We start from the raw sequence: 22,081 nt of genomic DNA on the forward strand, positions 1-22,081 counted from the left end.
GTAGTCTGGTTACTTCAACAGAGCTGGTTTGAAAGACACCGTGGATTCTCCAACAAAGACATGATAATGTGTAGATATCCTGGATACTGACATATTTCAATGCTATCTCATTTCAATGAGTTTATTACACTTTGACTGAATAATGTCATGCAAGCTTAGAGAACCAAGAAACTTAGATGGGTACATGTACAACTACATTTCAGTGTCATGCAAGCTTAGAGCTAGTAGAAGGGGTTTGACATCTACAACAACATAACAGTCATGCAAACTTAGAGCTTAGAAAAGTATGACATTTACAACAATGTTAACATGGCTGAGTTAATCAAACTTAGAGCCAAGAACTTCAGAATGGTACCAATTACAACAACATAGCAGAGTTATGCAAATTTAAGCAAGCTAAGAACTTCAGAAGGGTACCATGGTACAACAACACAACAGAATTGTGCAAGCTTTAAATACAGCAAAAACTAAGAAGCGCGTGACATGCACAACAACATAGTGTCATCCAAACTTTGAGCCATGTTCAACATTAGATGGGTACAAGGACATGGCCAGTTAAGCTGAAGGATATTGCACATACTAGCAGTAGCACTGGTAATAGATTTATCAGCTGCTGTTTTTAAAATCCTATGACCTTAAAATAGACTATATTCCTTTCCATTTTTGGTGTTAACCAATGCATGGTGTCTCATTGGCTGTCAAAAGTACATTCTCCTTACTCAAAGCTTAAATTGAAATCTTGAAATTCAAACCACGAATTAAAAATTTTCTAGACTGAAAGATCCAACCTTATTTCCACTTCAACCATTCATATAAACTACAAACCCCTCTGGGGTAGCAAGTAGTTGCATAAGCAGATTACTAACCGATCTTCCACCGTCTAGCAAGTAGTTGCATAAGCAGACCACAGACAGATCTTCTAGACTACAAATTTTCACAACATTAAAGTTTGAGAGAATTTGAACACTAAACAGCTAATTTGTTTTAAAATCTATGATTTATTGAAATTGTGTGGGTCTTTTGTAATAAATATGTAGAGATTTCATTTTGATTAACAATTCTTATATCATGACCAAGGGTACTTATTACTTAATATGAATAACATTTCAGTTGTTATGGTCAACAAAGTTTGACAAAGCCTGTTGACTTGAACAGGCGAAACATTACTCTTAAGTAATAAGAACCCTTGATCAAAGTACAAGAACTAATTATTACTATGTTTTATCACCCTGATGAATGTAATATCAGATGTAGAATTAGAATTCATTGTTGCTTAAACCAGATAAAGGAATAACCTAGAACTCATCTGTACTTCATTGTTGCTTAAATAACATAAAGGAATAACCTAGAACTCATCTGTACTTCATTGTTGCTTAAATAACATAAAGGAATAACCTAGAACTCATCTGTACTTCATTGTTGCTTAAATAACATAAAGGAATAACCTAGAACTCATCTGTACTTCATTGTTGCTTAAATCACATTTAAAGGAATAACCTAGAACTCATCTGTACTTTTAAATACATTCCACTACAAGAAGACTTCAGTCATATTATTCAGTTCAATACCTGAATACACTAGATAGCACCTATCAGTTTCACTACATTGTCCAGGGTATATGGTTAGGTTAATGTAATTATGCCATCACTCTTTCAAGGATAAAACATCCAAGGAAAGCTAATTTGTCGACACATACATCATACACTCTCACTAATATCATTTCATTAATGAACAACAGTGTATAAATAGAATAATAGCATGTATTTTGCTATCATTTTTCTATTTCTGATATTCTCGTGAAAAAAGTGTTTTGTTATTTGTCACAGTTTATGCTGATAACTAGACTTCTCTCCAGATATTTAAGTAGTGGGTTTTATCATTTGAAATTATCATTAATTACTTCACTTGTAATGCAATATCTGTATTATAAAATAACAAATTCCCAGAATCTCTTTCTTCTGATCTTAATTTGTTTTTTATTTCAGCATACAAACTTCCAAATATTTCTTTCTTGCAAGAAGATTAATTTGTCTTCATTTGTTTTGTTTCAGATACAATTTCCCCACAATTAAGCAAACATCAACGTCTTTTTTTGTCATAATTTAATTTTTGTTTCAGATTTCACCAATATTTCATCAAGCAAGGACATTTAATACCTTTGTTATTATTTAGTTTGTTTCAGATGCATGCTAACAGTAAAATTAAATTTTATCTTACACAGTATTTACATATGAAAACTGCATGCCACATCTTTTTTTATATACATACATACATGTATATGTAACAGGTATTTTACAGGTGTTTCCTACCTTTCATGTAATTAATATTGTTATACTATAATCTTTGCAAGTTGTACCATCCCCCTCCCCTCTCCACCCCCAACCGACTATCTCTGTTCCAAGGGTTATAAAACCTCAGTAAAATGCTGTATGCTTTAAAACTAATAGGTATCTTTTTAAACTGTAAACAAACTCCAAAAACTACTAACCCCAGTTTTTGCATAAATTAGTTGTTGCTATGATACAATATGTAAATTTAGCAGAGACTGAGAATAGAATGTCCAGACGACTGGTAACACCTTTTCATATCAAGGATCTACTACATGTCAGTTGCTATGACAACTGAATGAATAATCATGTCAAAAAGTAAATTCTTAAAATAGCTTCCAATTCAATCAGAATAACATATATACCAAATGTCCTGACAATACAATACCTACTTAGTACTTATGTATATAGATTAAATTTCATGTAATGCCTACAGATTCATATAGAAATTAATCGTGTCAAATTAATATCTCAAGTTCTAGCTGTCCCCACCCCTTCCCACCCCAACCCAACCCCACCCCCAACCACCACACATGCACACACACATATACATAAAGTAAATGCATTCTCTGTAGTTGGATTGATCTTCATTCATTCTACAAACATTGTATGTAAATATTTTGAGAAATTACTAGGTTTTACTTTTAGCTCATCAATTACACTTCATCAAGTACATCTAATATGTTACAGATAAATAGGTTATGAGTTTAAGGGTGAATTTTTTTATTTCTGTGTTTCTCATGATCTGGCTGACTATATAATAAGATGATATTCACCAATATTTTTCTTGGTTCAGCCAAGAAGTATGAGTAACCGAAGGGGGTTTGTAAATTAACTGAAATAAGTGGCAAATTAAGAACAACAGTGTAGCACAACTATGTATATCCAGCGCTAAAATGAACTGGCAAAACATTTGTGTGTAAGGCCTAACAAAAAAAATTGTGTGGTTCTGATTACGCTCAATTTAGAATAGGTGGGGTTGGTAGATTTTTTTTTTTATTTTATAATATTTTTTTTTCATATGTGACTGTCTAGTTCAGGTATTTAGGTTTTATGTTGTTTTCCATGTGGTCTCTGTGTTTTTGGTTTCCTCCCATCAAATGTACAGCCATTACAGTTTTATGTTGTCTTTTTAAGTTGATGTCAAATTCCGCATCCACTATTTCTGGTGAGATTTCACAATTTTTGCAATTTTTTTTTCGAATATGTTCTAGAGAAATGGCATTCTGGACATGAAGTCCCCCCAAGCAAGGACACTAACACAGCAGAGGCTTGTAGCTAAGCAAAATTAGAAAGAGGTTGTCATTTTCATAGTTTTATTTTCATGACCTGTTCTTTGTACTCTACAGTTGTGCATGTCAAATATGACCTTCAGTAGAACCATAGACAGTGGAGGGGAGACATTGTAATTAAGTTAATACAACACACACAAATTGTATCTAATAACTAAATTTTACCCTTCACTTCACATACACATATATTTACATGTTATTCAAACATGACCTTCTTGTCTTGGGCCCTCTAACTGCTGCAAACATTGATGTCTCATTTTAAGTACCTTTAACTGTACAAAAATAAATAGTGTCTTTTGTAATGTTTACCTAGACTGTCGACACTCGTTCAGGCCATTTTTGCTACGTTTTATCTATATCTAAAGTCATCGCCTCGCTCCGATTCGGAGCAATACTATAACCGCATGCTGATTGAAAAGTGAGGGACGTAGTATGTATTAGTATTCAGTGCTACGGAGCGAGGCAACGACTTTGATTTAGATGAAATGTAGCAAAAAATAAAGCAAAAAAACGACTGTCGACAGTCTAATGTTAACTTTGTACAAATGGGTATCTATGAGCAGTTAAAAAAATACATGTCTCTGGATACAGTTATTCTCGCAAACCAGAGCTATTTTTTCTCCCCAGTCCGGACCGGCTCATTAAGAACGGTACCATAAAACGGTCGTGGTTTGCGAGGATGGATATAGTACCCTAGACCTCCAATACGTCACCATCCCTGTTACCAAAAGCATGGACGTTTTGTTTTGGGCACCGCACCTTAATAAATAAGTGTTTTCTGTATATAATTAAATTACAAACTTATGAGCACTTTTAACTCAGTAGAACTGTGTGATCACTGTATCCATGATTGTGTTGAGTACCCTTAACCTTTCTAGTATGACCACTATTACGAGTCAACCATTGTCTTGTCTTGAGCATCCTTAACTCAGTGAAGAAGTTGATATTCATACATGGTAGTCCCATCATGAAAGGGGGTCAACAATCCATGGTTGAAGTAGAGAGAGTAAACTTTAAAAGGGCAATGAATTCTCTACAATCAGTATATAAAGAGCAACATGGCTACAACCTTTCCAACCGTCATCATAACAATTTACTTCTAAATGTGAAAAGACACTTGAAATCTGTATCAACAGTGTTTTGAACTCCCAGCAAGAAGACTTGACAGGTCACTCAACTAGTCTAGCTTTAGTGGCTAAACAAAAACAGGGTCGATGGTCGATGTGATAGATCACATACTGTGTGTGTAAGCGTGATGACATACATCACACGGACCTGTAGAGTGAAGTAAAGCGACAACGTACTTCCAACTACTGCTTACCTCATTGTTGCTAGAAAACAAACAGCAGCTAGCTCATACAATGTCTACTTGCATCACAATGCTGACTCTGTGCCAAACTTTGTTTTTCTTCAGGGTACAAAATGTGGGTGTAATCATTTCACAAGGTCTCACACGTAGAAGTTGTGATTAAATTACGTTTTTTAATTTTACCAGATTACCCCATTCAGGTTCAATTTCCCCATGTTATATTTCATATATTGTCTTATAATCTTCAATATTTAAATTTGTTATTCATTTCAAATATGATGAAGAAAAAATGTGGTCAGGATTTCTTTTTTTTTCCCCACTTATAGCAGTCTCCTAAGGAGGGCTATACACGAACTCACCACTGTTTCACAATCACCCACTCAGGTGAAAAGTTCACACTAAAGAAAAATAACACAATTGAGTTTCAGAATTTATTCTATTAAATAAAGATTGAAAATAGCCTGTAGACTTGAGTAAGTCTAAGTCCTTCCTTATGTTTGTAACTTCAAATATATCAGGACATCGATTGTAAAACTTGTAATCAATTGTGTAAATATTTTTGAAAAAAGGAGGTATAGCAGAATATCATAAAATATCAATTTTCCCTTTGTGTAAACATTTTGGAATATTCTACAAAAATTGATGTACATTGTCAAAAATGTATCAATTCTTCCTTAAGGAAAACCTTTCATAAATTTCTTTTTTAAATAAGTGCATACTATATCAATTCTTTTGTGTCACCATTTTAGGAAAATTTTTTTTTTAAATAACTGAACATTGTTATTATAAGTATGAATTCTGCCTTCGGGTAAAACTCGCAGAAAAATATGAAAATTTGATTACATCCTCCCTTCTCTGTATCCAGCGCCTGATAGTAATACTGTGGGGGAAAAAACATGTTGTGATTCGACGCCCATTTTACAGCTCTGGGACAAACTGTCTGTTATTGATTATATGCCATGTCTGTATGTGATTGTATATAAGGCTTATTGAATGGAATGTTTTTCTATTTTCTTTCTTGTGAAAATAAGGTCGTAGTGCATGACTGGAAAATTCTCTGAATATTCATGACAAAAAACAACTGACCTATGCTCTGTCTCAGCGATAGCTTGTATAAAGACAACATTTTGGTTGTATCTTTGAATGTTATTCAATTCAATGAAGACTGAGTTAGAATATGTCATAATTAGAGTGTAAACAACCAGGTTACAACCCATACTGATCTTAGTAAATGTGTTTCAAACTGTTGATTTGTTTTGCTGGACTTGTTTTGGGGTTTTGTTTGTTTGTTTTTTGTTTGTTTGTTTTTTTGGGTGGTTTTTTTTTTTTTGGGGGGGGGGGGTGTTGTTTCTGTTAATGATAATGATGATGATGATGATAATGATCTAGTTGATATGATCTCCTATGATTCATAATGATATGATTTACTATGATTCACAATGATATGATTTACTATGATTCAGAACAAAACTGTTGTACATATCTTTCATTTCTGGAGGGTGACTGTGATACAATTTAGATAGTAATGAACTGGAAAATGGTTTAAGCTCACCAACGCAAGTTAGCATTGTTGGTAAGAGATTAGTGACATTGTTGAAAGTAATTCAGAAAAGAATGGAGTGACCTAAGTGTCACTACACATATACCTAGCCTGTCTGGGTTCCTATCAAAACATCATTGTACATCTTTATTCAAATTCAAAGCATGTATAAATAACTGTCTGCTTGAGTAAACTTATCAAAATATATGGTGCAAGAATGATAAGAAGACAATTAAAGAATTTGGCAGCCCTAGAGAGACTTGAAGTATATCAATCATAGAAAACAGACAATATCTTGTCAAGTTCAAAGTTATGATCATTTATTTACTGACAAAGATGTTCACGATAGCGTTAACTAGGTCACTTTATTCTGGAATGTTTAACTAGTCTCTAGATTCAAATTACTTATTCAAACATTCACACCAGTTCATGTATCGTCCTTGGCCCCACAGTTGATGACACAAATTGTGGTAAACATATGTTTCAAAGTACTGTCATTTTCCACTTTGCCATAACATGTACACAATAACAATTCCACAAATTTGTCATTTTTCATTGATTTTGGCTAACTCTTGCAAATTAACTTGTTGGATTACATAAAATAAATCCGAGAACAACTTTGTCTTGCCAATTGATATCAGATACTGTACAAATTGTCGTAAACATGTAAACTAATAAATATTTATTTTCTTATTCGACATCGCATAGTACATAACATAAATTGTCAAACTCCTAATTTTATTTCATTTTCATATTTATTTTGAACAAATTTTAAAAATTTATAATAACAAATTAAAAATATTACAGAAATAATGCTCAGAACAAGCCTCAAAAGTCTTGTCTACTGTACATAAATTACATGATTTTATAACTTTTCTGTCATTTTTATGTTCCAATTAGACTAGGCTTGTGCAATTTACAATTTAAGGCAAAAGAAAACAGCAAAGGTTTCAATTATTAGCAATAATTTTTCATCATTTATAAAATTGCCATCTGTAAATTTGTTTATTAATTTTATGAATTTATGATTTGATTTTCCAATAACTTGGTGCAGACAGTTAGTGGCATTCTGTTTAAATACTTAATATCCTTTAAGTCAATATACAGTGTACACAATAAGTACTGTCAAAATTTAAATAAAGTGTTTTGTTAAGAGTCCTTAAGGAGGTAAAATCTATTTGTCCATAAGTAGGTAAAATTTACCCTGCTGTTCCCTTTCAAAATTACCATGTAGAGAGTAAATATCTATACCAATTTTATCAGATTTCTTTCGCCTGTTAACAGGATTTTAAAATCTATTGCTAAAAGTACAAAATTGCTTAACTACATTTTTAACAGTGGTTCAATAAAAATAATTTTACATGATTATGAATCTGCAAATTTTACTGCACATATTCATTGTTACCAATATTTTCAACTATCAGTACAAACAGTGAAATATTAAATATCTTAAACACTTTCTACAAGTACGATAAAAGTAGCTAAGCAAGGTAGATGATTTGATAAGTTGTGGATGCCTGAAGGTCTGTCATGCAGTTTACTGGAGTACAAAACACAAGCACACAATGCCAAGTTGTAACATGACACTAACTTTACCTCTCACATATATTGTGCTGTATATTCTCCTCAGCTTATATTACCATCATCAATTAATATCAACTAATACTACAGCCTTTCTCCTTCCTACAATAAGAGTTCTTTTAGTTGTGCTTAATAGCCAGGACACTTTGCACCATCAAGGGTCCCTGTATTTTAGCTCATAGTAAACTCACTCAAGCATTTTATTACATTTTCTAATTTTTCAACTAGGTCAGAGTTCAAATTGAAACTATATAAATAGTTCTAGCTCTCCACCCACCATGTTCTATTTATTAATCTATGTAGCCAATGTTATAATGTCCCCTCATTAATTAAATTCACCCAATTGTCATTTTCTCATATTGTGCTAAAATACCATGCATTATCATTAGTCACACATTTTGCAAGCCATGAGGCATGGCATATGAAATGCCAATACATGATATGAACCTACAAACCACCGTACTATTTACATAAGCTCTTTACACACACCCTATTTTCAATTGTGAGTGATTCACCCCATACATACAGAAACAATAGCTGTAAACAATGCAATCAGAGCTCATCAAAGCCAAACCTCATGGCCATACCAGCACTAAAAAGTCAAAGAAGCTCATCAAATTTACACGAAGCTCTCCGTATAAACTATATACACACAGACAAAATTGACATACATAATTTTATCTATTTCTCATGGCCTCTTGGAAGCCACTCGGCCATATTAATTGTAACACTTTCTAATCAACAACCGCATGTGTCAAATTGTTTCAATTTGATTAAGTGGGTAACTAAGAAATAAACAGAGTTCGAGATATCCTGTATATATAATAATGATATGAACTCAACAATGAATGAACCAAAACAAAGCAAAGCACAACAGTTGAATTTCAAATGTACGTACCCAGACAGCTGACAGTATCAGCGCCTGAAGCGCCTTTCTGATTCTTACGTAATTTGATACGGTTTTCAGTAATTTAAAGGGTCGGATGTTACAGATAAGTGGAATTACAGGCAACTCTCTCTACGACTACGAGAACATTTTATCTGCACGTTAAACGACGATACTGGCTTACATTCAAGGTCACCATAAAATGTCGCTGTGTTGGCCAACCGTAAAAAGTGACACCTTTTCAGCACTGCCACACAGGGCAAGTATTTCAGAGTGGCTAAAACATTAACAAATATAACACTTTGTAAAACAGTTGGCGAAACAAGGATTTCATCTTAAATGTTTATTTTGACTGATACACGATAATTTGCCGAAACATTAGACAAAAGTGTGAACTGACGTGACGTAACGGTGGTAATTGTAACGTTTAGCTTGTTATCACGTCTGACAACCATTTATAATAGTTCTAAAATTATCGGTTGCCAGTCGCTGCCATGTAAAATGTGCATAAGTGCACTGCAATGGCATGCAATATGGAAGCATTTCACTGAAGGAAATGAAATCAAACATTTTGTTCTGAAAACCTGAGACAAGAACAGATAGCTGTACTTGTTCACAGTGTGTTCAGCTCGAGCTGTGACCCGCCCAACTAGCCAAGACGTTGCGTTGACAGACTGTATCTGTTCCTATTTGCTTCCTCTAAAACGGTTAAAATGTTCACCGTGAGAAAATCCATTTGTTGCCGATGTCTGTGATTTTTGACATTGCTAGTTAGGGTACTGAGTATAAAGAATCCCACTTACCCTTTAAAACGTCTGTGTCCAGCAGAAAAGCAAGTTTTTTCCACAAAATAAACGATCTCTCCACGTTCAGCTATCCAGAATCCCTGCGTTCGCCTTGGGAATGACCATAATAGCTTTATTTGCATAAAATTGCAAGCAATCTCTGGGCGATTCCATTATTGACAAAGGAAAGTGGTTAACGTTGGGTGTGGCTTAACCGCCCATAACAACACCACGTTTCGCGTTTTACTCATCGGCACATGACAGCATATAGCCGCCAACGTTTTTACATAACCGAAGTACATATATAGTTACTAAACTAGCTTACGCGGAAGAAATTGCAGATATTATAATCAAGAGTTTGAATGCATCACCGGAAAGACCCATTTGATGACGAAACTCAAAAGTTGACTACTTTAGGAAGGGATTTCACTCATTACTCATTTTCCAGAGAACGTTTTTGAACTTTAACCGATGGACAACGGATCAGATAGTTTTTTAACATTGTTTATTCTTGAGACATAGGGTGGGAGATTGTTTAGAAAACGGTACATAATGGTACCAATTCGCTTCGGGCAAATTACTCGTCAGCAGACAACGGATACACAACAAGATATGTGATTAGAACTTGAACAATGGGTGGTGATGCAAGAAAGGTAACCTCCAGCTAAATCATCGTTTATCATATTAAAGGGAATTATTAACAGAGCATAAACAATTAAATTGAAAATTACAATTTCGTTAATAACATAAGATGATAAATTCTGACCACAACTTTCCGTTTTGTGGAAAAGGTACTTGAGAAAATAAACGGTAAAGTTGACGGAAATCACGGGGATGAGATAATACATACCAGCGTGGTAGTTGTAAAGTGTGTTTACTTTCCCCAAGCGGTACATAGTGTATGTAAACTGTAAATGTATATACAAGAAGTCGTGCTACTACTGTTAATTTGTTTTCAGTGCTATACGCCGTTGTCCAATTAACCAACTCAGCATGAACATGGAAATATTCAAAGTGATCATCCCGACGCGTCAGTCGACGTAATTATCATGATCATTTAATTATAATTGATATAAACGAAGCTTTGATTTTAGCGTTTCCATGACAATACTACTACACGAAATAATGGAACAGAACCTGAAATGTTTTGAGCAGATGATTAAGATTTCATCGGTATAAACATATCTAATTTATTATTATTTGGGACGTATAGCCTAATAGCGCTAATACCACGTGTACACAAACATATCAAATACAGTTGTTGGTTGAGCAATCATTTAAGAAAACTACAAAGAAAAATAAGAATAAAAGAAGTGTAATGATATCCAGCAATGGTAGCTGTGTGATCTTTTTGTGTACGCAATTCTGACTGTGTCTATTTCTCTTTCTTAGAGGAGATAGACCTATACCACACCGCAATAATAACTTTTATAGAGAATTGGCATACAGTTTTCATTGTTATTGTGATGTATCGTCTCTGAATATAAGGTTATACTGTGTCAAAAGAAGATGGACTTTACTATGGGAAAAGTTAGTTGTGTATGTATGTCGTCATAAAACTGTCCATGTCGATAATCAGATAGCCTGTCTAGTTTTAATCGTTCATGTTTAACTTTTATCTTTGGATAATTAGTAAGAATCATTTTGTTATTCCTTGGAGTAACCATACTGACTGTCAGTATAAATACTCCAAGGTTATTCTAAAATCCACCAATGTTCTAACCCCGCGAGATTCTCAGTAGCCAAGGTTACTGCCAAGTCCATCGTCGCAAACCATCCTGGTATTAAAAATGTTGGCCTCAACTTGAGTTAGCAATATCCAAAACGTTTTCCGTTGCGTAGGAGAAAACAAATGTCTGTTTTGCGGAAATGATCGAATCTGACTGAAACGAATGACTACAAACTATCATCCTATTCTCAGGTCTGATACATTCTATAGACGACGAGGAAATAATTTTGGAAAAAAGCTTGGGTTCTAGGCTCTCGACACGGAAGTCGGGAAAAACTGTCACGTGTCACATGATGTAGGGCATTGTTAAACAATTATGGTTTATTTACATTTGAAAACACTAGTATTATGTCGGTTCATGATGTAGTCGACAAGAAATAAACTGTAAATTAAAAGGTCGAAACCATAGACTATGAGGGGTCTCTAGACAAAGTTAATCTGTGAATATGGACAGTGAAAGCAAAATAAAAGTCATATTTTCATGTTTCCCTAGTTTTAGATACCGTTGACTCTACTGTCAACTTACTGAACGCAAAGATATCAGATAAATTGTGAATGCATTCCTCATGGTGTAACAGTGAATGTTTTCAGGAAACGCCCAGTAGTTGTTCTTGAATTGTTCACAGTTATGTAACTGAATGTGCGTAACTTCACCATGCCGCGTGTGAAATTGAACACTGGTCAACATTAGACCCAGTCCGCTACGTTGGTATCATCAACACCTTGTAAATGGTCTGTAATTAGTGAAAAACCTTGGTGAAATAAACAAACACTTTATACATGCAATCACATCAACAGTTCTAATACATCACATGACGTCAGTTGCAGTTATCACTTACATAGTTGTCTAAACAAATTCAAACTTTTAAAAGTTTTTGATGAACTCCTATCATTGACTTTTCACATTGACTACCTACAACATGTCAAAGATCATTACCCTAACAGTTACCGTGTGTTTATGTAATCATCTTTTATTGAAATCTTTTGACAACATACTTTAAATACCTATATCATAAACTATTTTTTGTGGTCGGTAAAAAACAAACAAGGCATGAAAAGAAGCCGATAGTCTAACTCATACATGTATGTAGCCTTCATCACGTATTACAGTACCAACCAGATTTCCCCCCAGGCGTCAACAATAACTTAGGGATGAAAGTTCTCGAGGTTGAGATATTTAGTAAAGCTAATTACACATGGATATGCCAAACCCGAGGTCGGTTTTCCTTAGTCCACCGGTTTAAGAAATTAACTCGCAAAGTTTGAATTATTCACGATTATCAATAGGGGAATAGGTTTGTCCTTATTTTAAACACTGGACATTCTTTTCATCAAATAACCAAAAATCTATTAAATAAAAACTGGTGTGTGTGTGTATATATATTGTTATATTGTTATATGGAGTTACACCCAAGAAAGAGTTCCAGTACTACCAAAACTATATATATATATATATATATATATATATATATATATATATATATATATATATATATATATATATATATATATATATATATATATAAAGACATTTGTGTGTTAATTAGTTGTCAATATTATATGTAGGTAGTGTGAGGGCAGGTTGCTTGAGAGAAAGCTCAGTTTTGAATATGTCACCATGTTAACTATACTAGTTATGATTGCAGTAGCATTTTTCGATTAGATAATCATGCACTGCATGCGCGTACACCGAATATTGTTAAAATGCCAATAATTAGTCTATTCAATCAATGGGCGATATTATCCATAAGCAGGAGAGAAACGGGTTTGAAAGGGTGATCGATTGGGGGCGGTGAATTTGGGGTGTGGACACTAAAATCAATTGTATTTGGTATATTGTTTATACGGCTACAAAAGTACATTATCCACAGGTGATGCGATACTGTTCAGGATGTACACTTAGTTATTATACTAACAATTTTTTTTTTAAAGCGATCCAGTTGCGGCTAGTTCAGATATAAATCATTATGCCTCTGTTTAACATCAAACAGGGGGAGTAAGAACAAGCTTCGATTTTCTGGCCACAGTGTAGCCCAACGCGAATAATTACATCATGAAATAAAAGTATGTTTAGACTTGAATGTAGGTCAGGTAAATCAATATGGAACTGCTGGTTGTAAAATTTATACGTAACTCCCTAGAGATGTGGAGCGCGCGTTAGTTCTTTTTGATATTGTGAGTACTGCCCTCTATGGCAGATATAATAATGAATGTAACACGTCTTTCCTTTTCGACCTTTTGTAGGGTTACAAGTGTCCTACAAGTGAAAGCCCCTGTGGAAGAGAAGAGAAATCTGACAGAGTAAAAGGTCACTAGCAAAAACACCAAAATAATAACAATGTAATGAGAAATTGTAGGCTTTTCTAACTTCACTATAAATCATAAAACTAAGGCTGTGTTACTTAGAGACCCAGCAAAATCGTAGAAACAAGTACAGGCAATATTGATAAGACATCTTTCATTTTACTCTTTATAAAGTGTCAATAACTGGCTTGATTCACAATTCACGAGAATGCAACTGAAATACAATCGTTGGTGGCGCCCTGACAATCCATGCCACACACACGACACACAGGGGTACGTAACTTGCTTGTATGGATCGATGGGTATATATTAGGTACTAAGTATATACCCCACCTTATACCTGTATGCTGCCAGTATAAAGAAAAATCTTCTCCATTTAATATATCAAGTGTATGTGTAAGAAGAAGAGAACGCATAGTGAGATCCGTTCACAGCAACATGTAACATATACTATAATCGTATCTGTAATACTAGACTGACACCAGTTCCCCTGGAGGCTCTTAAAAAATATCATATTGTTCAAATGTTTTGAGGTTGTTAATGTTATTCAGTTTTAGTTTCGTAAAAGAAAATTTTCTCAAATTTTCTTTGTTATTTTTCCAGAGTTACTAGTAGGCTCCTATGGACTTTATTAGTGTTCACTCCGACGGCTAGCAATCACTCACTCACTCAGGTCACGTGCCATTCACGAAAACAGTTTTAAAAACATTTAAATAAAGAGAGAAAATCCCCAGAAACCGCCGTTTAAGGTATTACTAGTGTGACTCCTATAATTGTATTAGATAGACTTGATAACACGTCTCTTTGGACATTAGTACACTCCTTATCGCGTACACACACATCGTCACAAACGTTGATCGGCGAAGCGCCACCTACGACTGTGGTAGGGTCTATGCAATTTGTGGAAAAATCATACACAAGACTCTGATGATTTATGGAGTTTAGAGACTCTACCAAGGGATGTGAGGTTCATTGCTATGAGGAGTTTAGAAAGGCTCGGGATCCCGGGGGGGGGGGTAACTCCCATTAATTGGGTATACGTATACGTGCCGCCCTTTGGGGTACGGTTTTTTGCCCTCTGGTCTAAAATGGGTACTGTCATTTTTGAGCTAATGAGTCTAAAATGGCGTCCCCTTTTTCACATTTGTTGGGTCTGGTCTAAAAATGGGGTATTGGTTTTGGGTCAAGATTGGTCTAAAATGGGGTCTGGAGTTGACAGCATTGGCCATACACCCCTACCAGATCTGACCACCAGTGGTACCCCCCCCCCCGGGGGCTAGGGATCCGGGAAAAGCAATGGCAAGAAATAAATTGGTGTTGAATGTATCTGTGAACGTTCGGCCAATTTCAAGTTTTGCGCCATCTCATACACCAAACCAAATATGAAACAAAAATAATGAAACAAATAACATTTTTGACAAAATAATTGTTTTACTTTGATTTTTTCACACAAGTTGTTGATATCTTGCCTAAAATCTGTGAGGTAAAAAGATGAAGGAAAAAAACAACAAAAGAACGCGTGGTTATTCACTAAAAAGTTACCCGTATGACTTTTCCGTTGTTTTGTTCAGCTTTCACAGCGCAGCTAGCAAACTCGTGACTTAAAGAAACTTCGACAACAACATTATTCGTCCAAGCATGTGCCGTGGGTGATCAGTTACATGGCCCATGCATGATTTGATAGTGTAATGGTTTATTTTACTTGCCTGGGGAGCAAAATGTGTATGTCAAAGTTCAACTGTCTTATTTCCTAATAAGCTAAGTGGTATGACTTCGACCTGCGTTTGACCTTCCGCAGATATTGGCGAAATGTCATCGATTGTACGGCGTCAATCTTTCGCTAGTGCCCATGTCATCGACGATTTTGATCTGTCGCCGAAGGATCGAGGAAGGACAGCGAGTCTTGAAAACCGATGGGTGTTCGAATGTGCGTGGGAAGTGGCCAATAAAGGTAAAAACTTTGAGTAAATCGTAGAGTCACGTAGTCCTCTCATCGTACTCGTAGTACTAGCGCACGTTCATACTTTGAAGTTAGTGTACAAGCAAGGTAGACTGGTACTAATGACGCGTGGTCCTTATAAAATAACCGTGTTTATTAAATAACAGAACTAACAGACAACGAAAGGTTGGCAGTAAATTTACGAGCACACACAACCTAGCGTTGCAGTCAGTGACACTTAAATTGTCAGTCAGATATCGCGTGACAGTGGCTATGATTGACAAGGTCATTTGAAAAGTTAAATTACAAGTTACAAGGTACATGCTCCAAATGTCATAAACTTAAAAAAAATAGCAGGAATTTGCACACAAAAATGTTGGCATTGAAGAAGCCCCCTACTGGGGCATCCAGACAGATAGCATAAAAATGCCCTCGAGATAAAGCAGTGTCACTTCATCTTGCAAACTGCTCTACACACTCTCACCACACCAAGGTCAAGATGACATTAGACTAGGGGATTGTTTAGAAACGTTTCTGTTTCTTTCTTTCTTCACCATTAAAAACACATTTTGTTGCCAGTAATTCATAAACCGTATGATATTTTCTTCTTCATGTGTTTAGAGAGTGATTCTGATAGTGTGATGTTTTATGATGGCAGATAATAACTAGCTACCCGAAAATTTAAATGACAATACACAACTAATTTACATTAGTTAGTAATCAGACCGTCTATACATATGATTACTCACTATGCATCATTGTTAACATGATCTAAATAGCCAATTTGTTCAAAGTTTTTACATTAAAGGCCAGAGATTCAGTCCCAAGTTCTTGCATTAACTTTGTATCAGTTGAGCTGAACAAATCACATTGATGATTGAATAAGTTCAGGACTTATACCTCTGCTACGCCCTACTACAGTGCGTGGGAAGTGGCCAATAAAGGTAAAAACTTGGAGTAAATCGTAGAGTCACGTAGTCCTCTCATCGTACTCGTAGTACTAGCGCACGTTCATACTTTGAAGTTAGTGTACAAGCAAGGTAGACTGGTACTAATGACGCGTGGTCCTTATAAAATAACCGTGTTTATCAAATAACAGAACTAACAGACAACGAAAGGTTGGCAGTAAATTTACTGGATAACTGTGTTTTTTTTTCAAATCTAAACTCTGTCTGCATGGGATCTTTAATGTTTGGCTTTGTTGTGAAAATCAAAGTCACACTATTTCATAGTCTAGTGCTACCTGCTCAAGATCTCTCTTTATCAAAGTTTATGTATGGGTCTGAGATCATATGATACCATGTTAGCATCTCATGGCATTGACAGTCTAGGTCTTTGTACTGGTTACTTCAGTTATTATATAATAGTTATGTACAGTACAGCTCACAAACACATGGCAATAAACATGCTCTACCAAGTAGAAATAATTACAACTACTAGTACTAGTACACTAGTAATAGGTAACCCCCCCCCCCCCCCCCCCCCTCCCTTCCTGCACATAATCTGTAATCTAGCCAGACTTAGTTAGTATTTCAAGAGCAGGCTAGCAATGTATACCAATTACCATATAGAATACAACAGCATGTATTTCATTTCAAAACTTCAGATATCTCTGCTGTATTGTAGAACAGGACAGTATGGATTCAAGGCTACAAATAGCCATGCTATACTGTAGAACAGGACAGTATGGATTCCAGGCTACAAATAACCATGCTATACTGTAGAACAGGACAGTATGGATTCCAGGCTACAAATAGCCATGCTATACTGTAAAACAGGACAGTATGGATTCCAGGCTACAAACAGCCATGCTAAACTGTAGAACAGGACAGTATGGATTCCAGGCTACAAATAGCCATGCTATACTGTAGAACAGGACAGTATGGATTCCAGGCTACAAACAGCCATGCTATACTGTAGAACAGGACAGTATGGATTCCAGGCTACAAATAGCCATGCTATACTGTAGAACAGGACAGTATGGATTCCAGGCTACAAATAGCCATGCTATACTGTAGAACAGGACAGTATGGATTCCAGGCTACAAATAGCCATGCTATACTGTAGAACAGGACAGTATGGATTCAAGGCTACAAACAGCCATGCTATACTGTAGAACAGGACAGTATGGATTCCAGGCTACAAATAGCCATGCTATACTGTAGAACAGGACAGCATGGATTCCAGGCTACAAATAACCATGCTATACCGTAAAACAGGACAGTATGGATTCCAGGCTACAAATAGCCATGCTATACTGTAGAACAGGACAGTATGGATTCCAGGTAATACATAGCCATGATAATTCAGTATTTACTATACAGTAGAACTGGACAGCATATAGTATTATACTGTGACACACAGAGGTAGGCAAACTGTGATTTAGTTGTGTAATAGCATGCTCTCAATCTACCCCTTAAAGTATAGTATTAGTATACTAAAGGTATGTAAGACCTGTCCATAGGTGATTTATGAGTGCATGGGTTATCAACATCAGATATAGAATTCCTGTGTAGTCAATGACAAGGTTTCTAAATTTACGAAATGTACTACATACAGGGCTCAAATATTCTTGCATACCTATATTGGACAAGTAGAAATTCAAAAGTACTGGTCCAAATCTGAAAGTACTTCAGTTTTCTTGCTAAGGAGACCTGGTAACAGAAAGGGAGAAAGGGGTAAAAATTGCAGTGTTGCCCCATAGAGTCTATGGTAATTTTGTTTGGGAACCCAGGTAAAATGATATGGGAACCCTGGTAGATTTTGCCTACTTACCGCCCATAATATAGCAAAAACACTGTACTTATTCACAAAGTGGATATGTTTTTGGTAAATTTATTTACATGTCCCTTTTGATCAGCCTGTGTCAGCAAGTGAGTTGCCATAATGTTACATCCAGTTTGAGTTTGGAATTTTGTTAATCTTAGCGTAAACTGTAAATTCAGGAAATCTAAGCAGACTAATCATTTGCTTCTAGTCACATGTTAAAATATCACTTTGAAAGTTTCTACAGATACAGGAATATTTCACTTATATTAGAATGAGTAAGCAGAGGTTTTAAAATTGAAAACCATGAGAAATCCTACTTGTCTATTGGGACAAGTAGTTTCTAAAATCACTTGCCCATGAGTGCTTCAAATCACTTGTACAGGACAAGTAAATGCTCTTTATTTGAGTTCTGACATAGGTCCAACCATAGATCCTCAGGGTCTATGGTCCAACATTGACTGTATTAGGGGAGATCTCCACTTTTACATCCATGGTCCAACATTGCCTGTATTAGGGGAGATCTCCCCTTGTACATCCATGGTCCAACATTGACTGTATTAGGGGAGATCTCCCCTTGTACATCCATGGTCCAACATTGACTGTATTAGGGAGATCTCCCCTTTTACGTCCATGGTCCAACACACAAGGTGTAGCCATAGACCCTCCGGAGGGTCTATGGTGTAGCTCAGTGAATTATACAATGTATTTCTTCAAGTCAACAATTTCAAGAATAGACAATAACAACTCATGAATTAAAGACCATGTTGTATTGATTGATAATCTGTCCTTGTAAACAAAACCATGCATGCATAATTAATTAGATCAGCTGTTCTGTGTTATTAAGCCCTGCTAGCTATGCACACATATAAACACATAATGCAAAACAAACCACATGGAAAAAATACAAATATAATACAATAACGAAAATTAAAAAGTGTAGTAATATTTGATATAAATGTATATTAATCACACTGTACTCTGGGTGAACTTTTAGAGTCAGCATTTGTTGTACTGGTAGTCCTGTTTTTGTTATTTTAAGATTGTGTTTTCAATCCTAGGTTCTTGTATTAATTAGCGTTCATCATAGAGGTGCCAGAAGGATTACATAGAATGATTATTTTGATCTGGACCAACATTTTCTATATTATATTTGCCAGATAAATTCTATTTTATGTCTAAACTTTAATCCTGATTAGAACTGGGCCTACAGTTATTCAATATGTTTAATGCATTAATTTACAAGGCTATGAATTTTTAGAAATCCAAATTTTCTTGTGATTCAGCTCATATCTGAGCTAATGGTAATATTTGTTATGTATGGTGTGTCATATTGATAGTGTGATTATAATGATTCATTGAAATAGTAACTATTACTCAACTGGTATTAGCATCTGGTACTACCTGTATAATGTAGTATGGATAGTTACATAACGACTAGTTATAACATCTGATACAACACAACATTCTAACTTTTCGGACAGGATACAGTGGTGAATATGACCCCTTAAACTTTGACCCCTGACCCCAATAGCTGCCAATCATTGCCTCAGCTTGCACAAAAGTATTCTGAACTCTGGGCCCATACATGTAGCTTCCGATCTGGGTCTACTGTCCTCATTGCATAAACAAGTATGACCTCTGACCCCCAATAGCTCCCAGTCAACTTCTGCCTTGCCTTCACTTGCAGTAAAGTATCATGTATCATCTGACAGACAAAGAGATTGTGGTGATGTGATGTCATTTCCTGTAGGGTTTTCCCACAACCCCTTGCAAGAAATCCCCCAGAATGCTCAAATACATGTAAGTGCAGTACTCCTTCTTTGCAAGGTTTCAAGAGTCATAGTTGAATAAATTACCAAGGTGCTATTTGTCAAGCAAAATATCTAAGTTGATAGTAGTAATACAGAAATAAGTCTGACTATACTTTTGTCTCCCAATTTATTTCAGTTGGTGGTATCTACACTGTGATACGATCCAAGGCTGGTGAAACTATTGAAGAACTTGGTGACCAATACACACTACTAGGACCTTACAATGAAGCCTGTGTTAGAACAGAAGTTGAAATCATGGACGAACCTGATAATCCATATCTTAGGAATACGTTGAACAGTATGAAACAGAGAGGTATCAAGGTAAGTGAACTGAATGGTATGAAACAGAGAGGTATCAAGGTAAGTGAACTGAATGGTATGAAACAGAGGTGTCAAGGTAAGTGAGCTGATAAGGTACTTGGTAATATTGTAAATGTGTTGTGAATATTATATCTGTTTTAGTGTCAGCACATATGAGTTTGGGCCTGTGTCTTTGTGTTGAACTTGTTTGATTTGCTAAAATTGTGATATGGCTGCCTTTTGAGGCACTGCAGTCATACAGTATTGCTATTTATGATGTACAATATGGCTGCCTTTTGGGCCAGTGATACTGTATTACTGTGTAGGGTCTTCATCTAAGACCTGTTGTTTGATTTCCACTGACAGATTACCTTTGGTAGATGGCTGATTGATGGCTATCCTAAAGTTATTCTGTTTGACATTGGATCTGCTGCATGGATGCTGGATCAATGGAAGAATGAATTCTGGGACATTTCCAATATTGGAATTCCATGGCATGACAGGGAAGCAAATGATGCCATTATCTTTGGTTTCTTGATAACATGGTTCTTGGGAGAGGTAAGATTTTCTTGATGGCTTTGTAGATAAGATGTAAGAAAAGATAATACAGAGAGTTATTGAGTGCTCTCTTTGTCTCCATGACTCTAGTCTTCATGGTAGCCATATCTCTATGACAACCAGTTCTCTATGACAGTCTAGTGTCCATGACAACTTGTCTCCATTGACAGTCTAGTCTACATGACAGCATGTTCTCTATGACAATCTAGTCTCCATGACAACTTCATCTCCATGACAAAACAGTGTCCATGACAGACTGATCTCCATTACAGTACAGTCTGTGTGAAAACCAGAAAGAGGGGGGGGGGGGGGGGGGGGGTTGTATTCTTCCAAGTTGTAGCAAACATAAAGTCGTAGCGAACAAAATGTATTCTTCATAAAACTATGATGTCAGAAGGAGAGTTGACATATTATTTCTCAAAGTTCAAAACGTTTGTATTGTATGCATGGCTGAATTTGTTTTTTTCCATTTTTTCTCTCTAGTTCCGTGCCCAGTTCACCTCTGATAGCAACCCAATGATAATAGCACACTTTCATGAATGGTTAGCTGGTATTGCTATAGTACTTATTAGAACCAGACATATTGATGTATCTACTATCTTTACAACCCATGCCACTCTACTAGGACGATACCTATGTGCTGGTAATGTAGACTTCTACAATAATCTAGACAAGGTGAGATACTTTATACCTCATTATTTGTGCAATCTCATATTTCGGTTGCTAAGTGATAAACTATGGTCAGCAAAGTTCATGGTTTGATATTTATTGTCATTGACGACAATGAATAACGCTGAAATGTTGTCTTGCATGATGTCATGTTTGTTACAGGGCTTGAATTTAGTAGTCCAGGCCACACAGACCAGTTAGTAGTCCAGGCCATACAGACCAGTAAATATTAACCTAACAAATTAACAGTAGTCCAGGGTACATAGACTACTAAACATTGTA

The 22,081-nt window shown here is 35.7% G+C and overlaps 2 protein-coding genes across 2 annotated transcripts in view; one reads left to right on the plus strand and one right to left on the minus strand.

Moving 5' to 3' along the window:
* LOC144448252 (CD151 antigen-like) overlaps positions 1–9,830 on the minus strand; it is a 78,297-nt gene extending 68,467 nt beyond the window's left edge. Inside the window, exon 1 of the mRNA XM_078138428.1 lies at positions 9,739–9,830. The gene's annotated coding sequence lies outside the window, so the exon portion shown is untranslated. The remainder of the gene's footprint in view (positions 1–9,738) is intronic.
* Positions 9,831–15,552: 5,722 nt separating this feature from the next.
* LOC144448346 (glycogen [starch] synthase-like) overlaps positions 15,553–22,081 on the plus strand; it is a 27,728-nt gene continuing 21,199 nt past the window's right edge. The window contains exons 1-4 of the mRNA XM_078138551.1: positions 15,553–15,704; positions 20,409–20,593; positions 20,939–21,130; positions 21,614–21,805. Coding sequence (XP_077994677.1) covers positions 15,563–15,704; positions 20,409–20,593; positions 20,939–21,130; positions 21,614–21,805 — 711 coding nt within the window. The 5' untranslated portion in view covers positions 15,553–15,562. The remainder of the gene's footprint in view (positions 15,705–20,408; positions 20,594–20,938; positions 21,131–21,613; positions 21,806–22,081) is intronic.

Source organism: Glandiceps talaboti, chromosome 17 (genome assembly GCF_964340395.1).
Source record: "Glandiceps talaboti chromosome 17, keGlaTala1.1, whole genome shotgun sequence".
In the NCBI taxonomy this organism is placed as follows: Eukaryota; Metazoa; Hemichordata; class Enteropneusta; family Spengelidae; genus Glandiceps; species Glandiceps talaboti.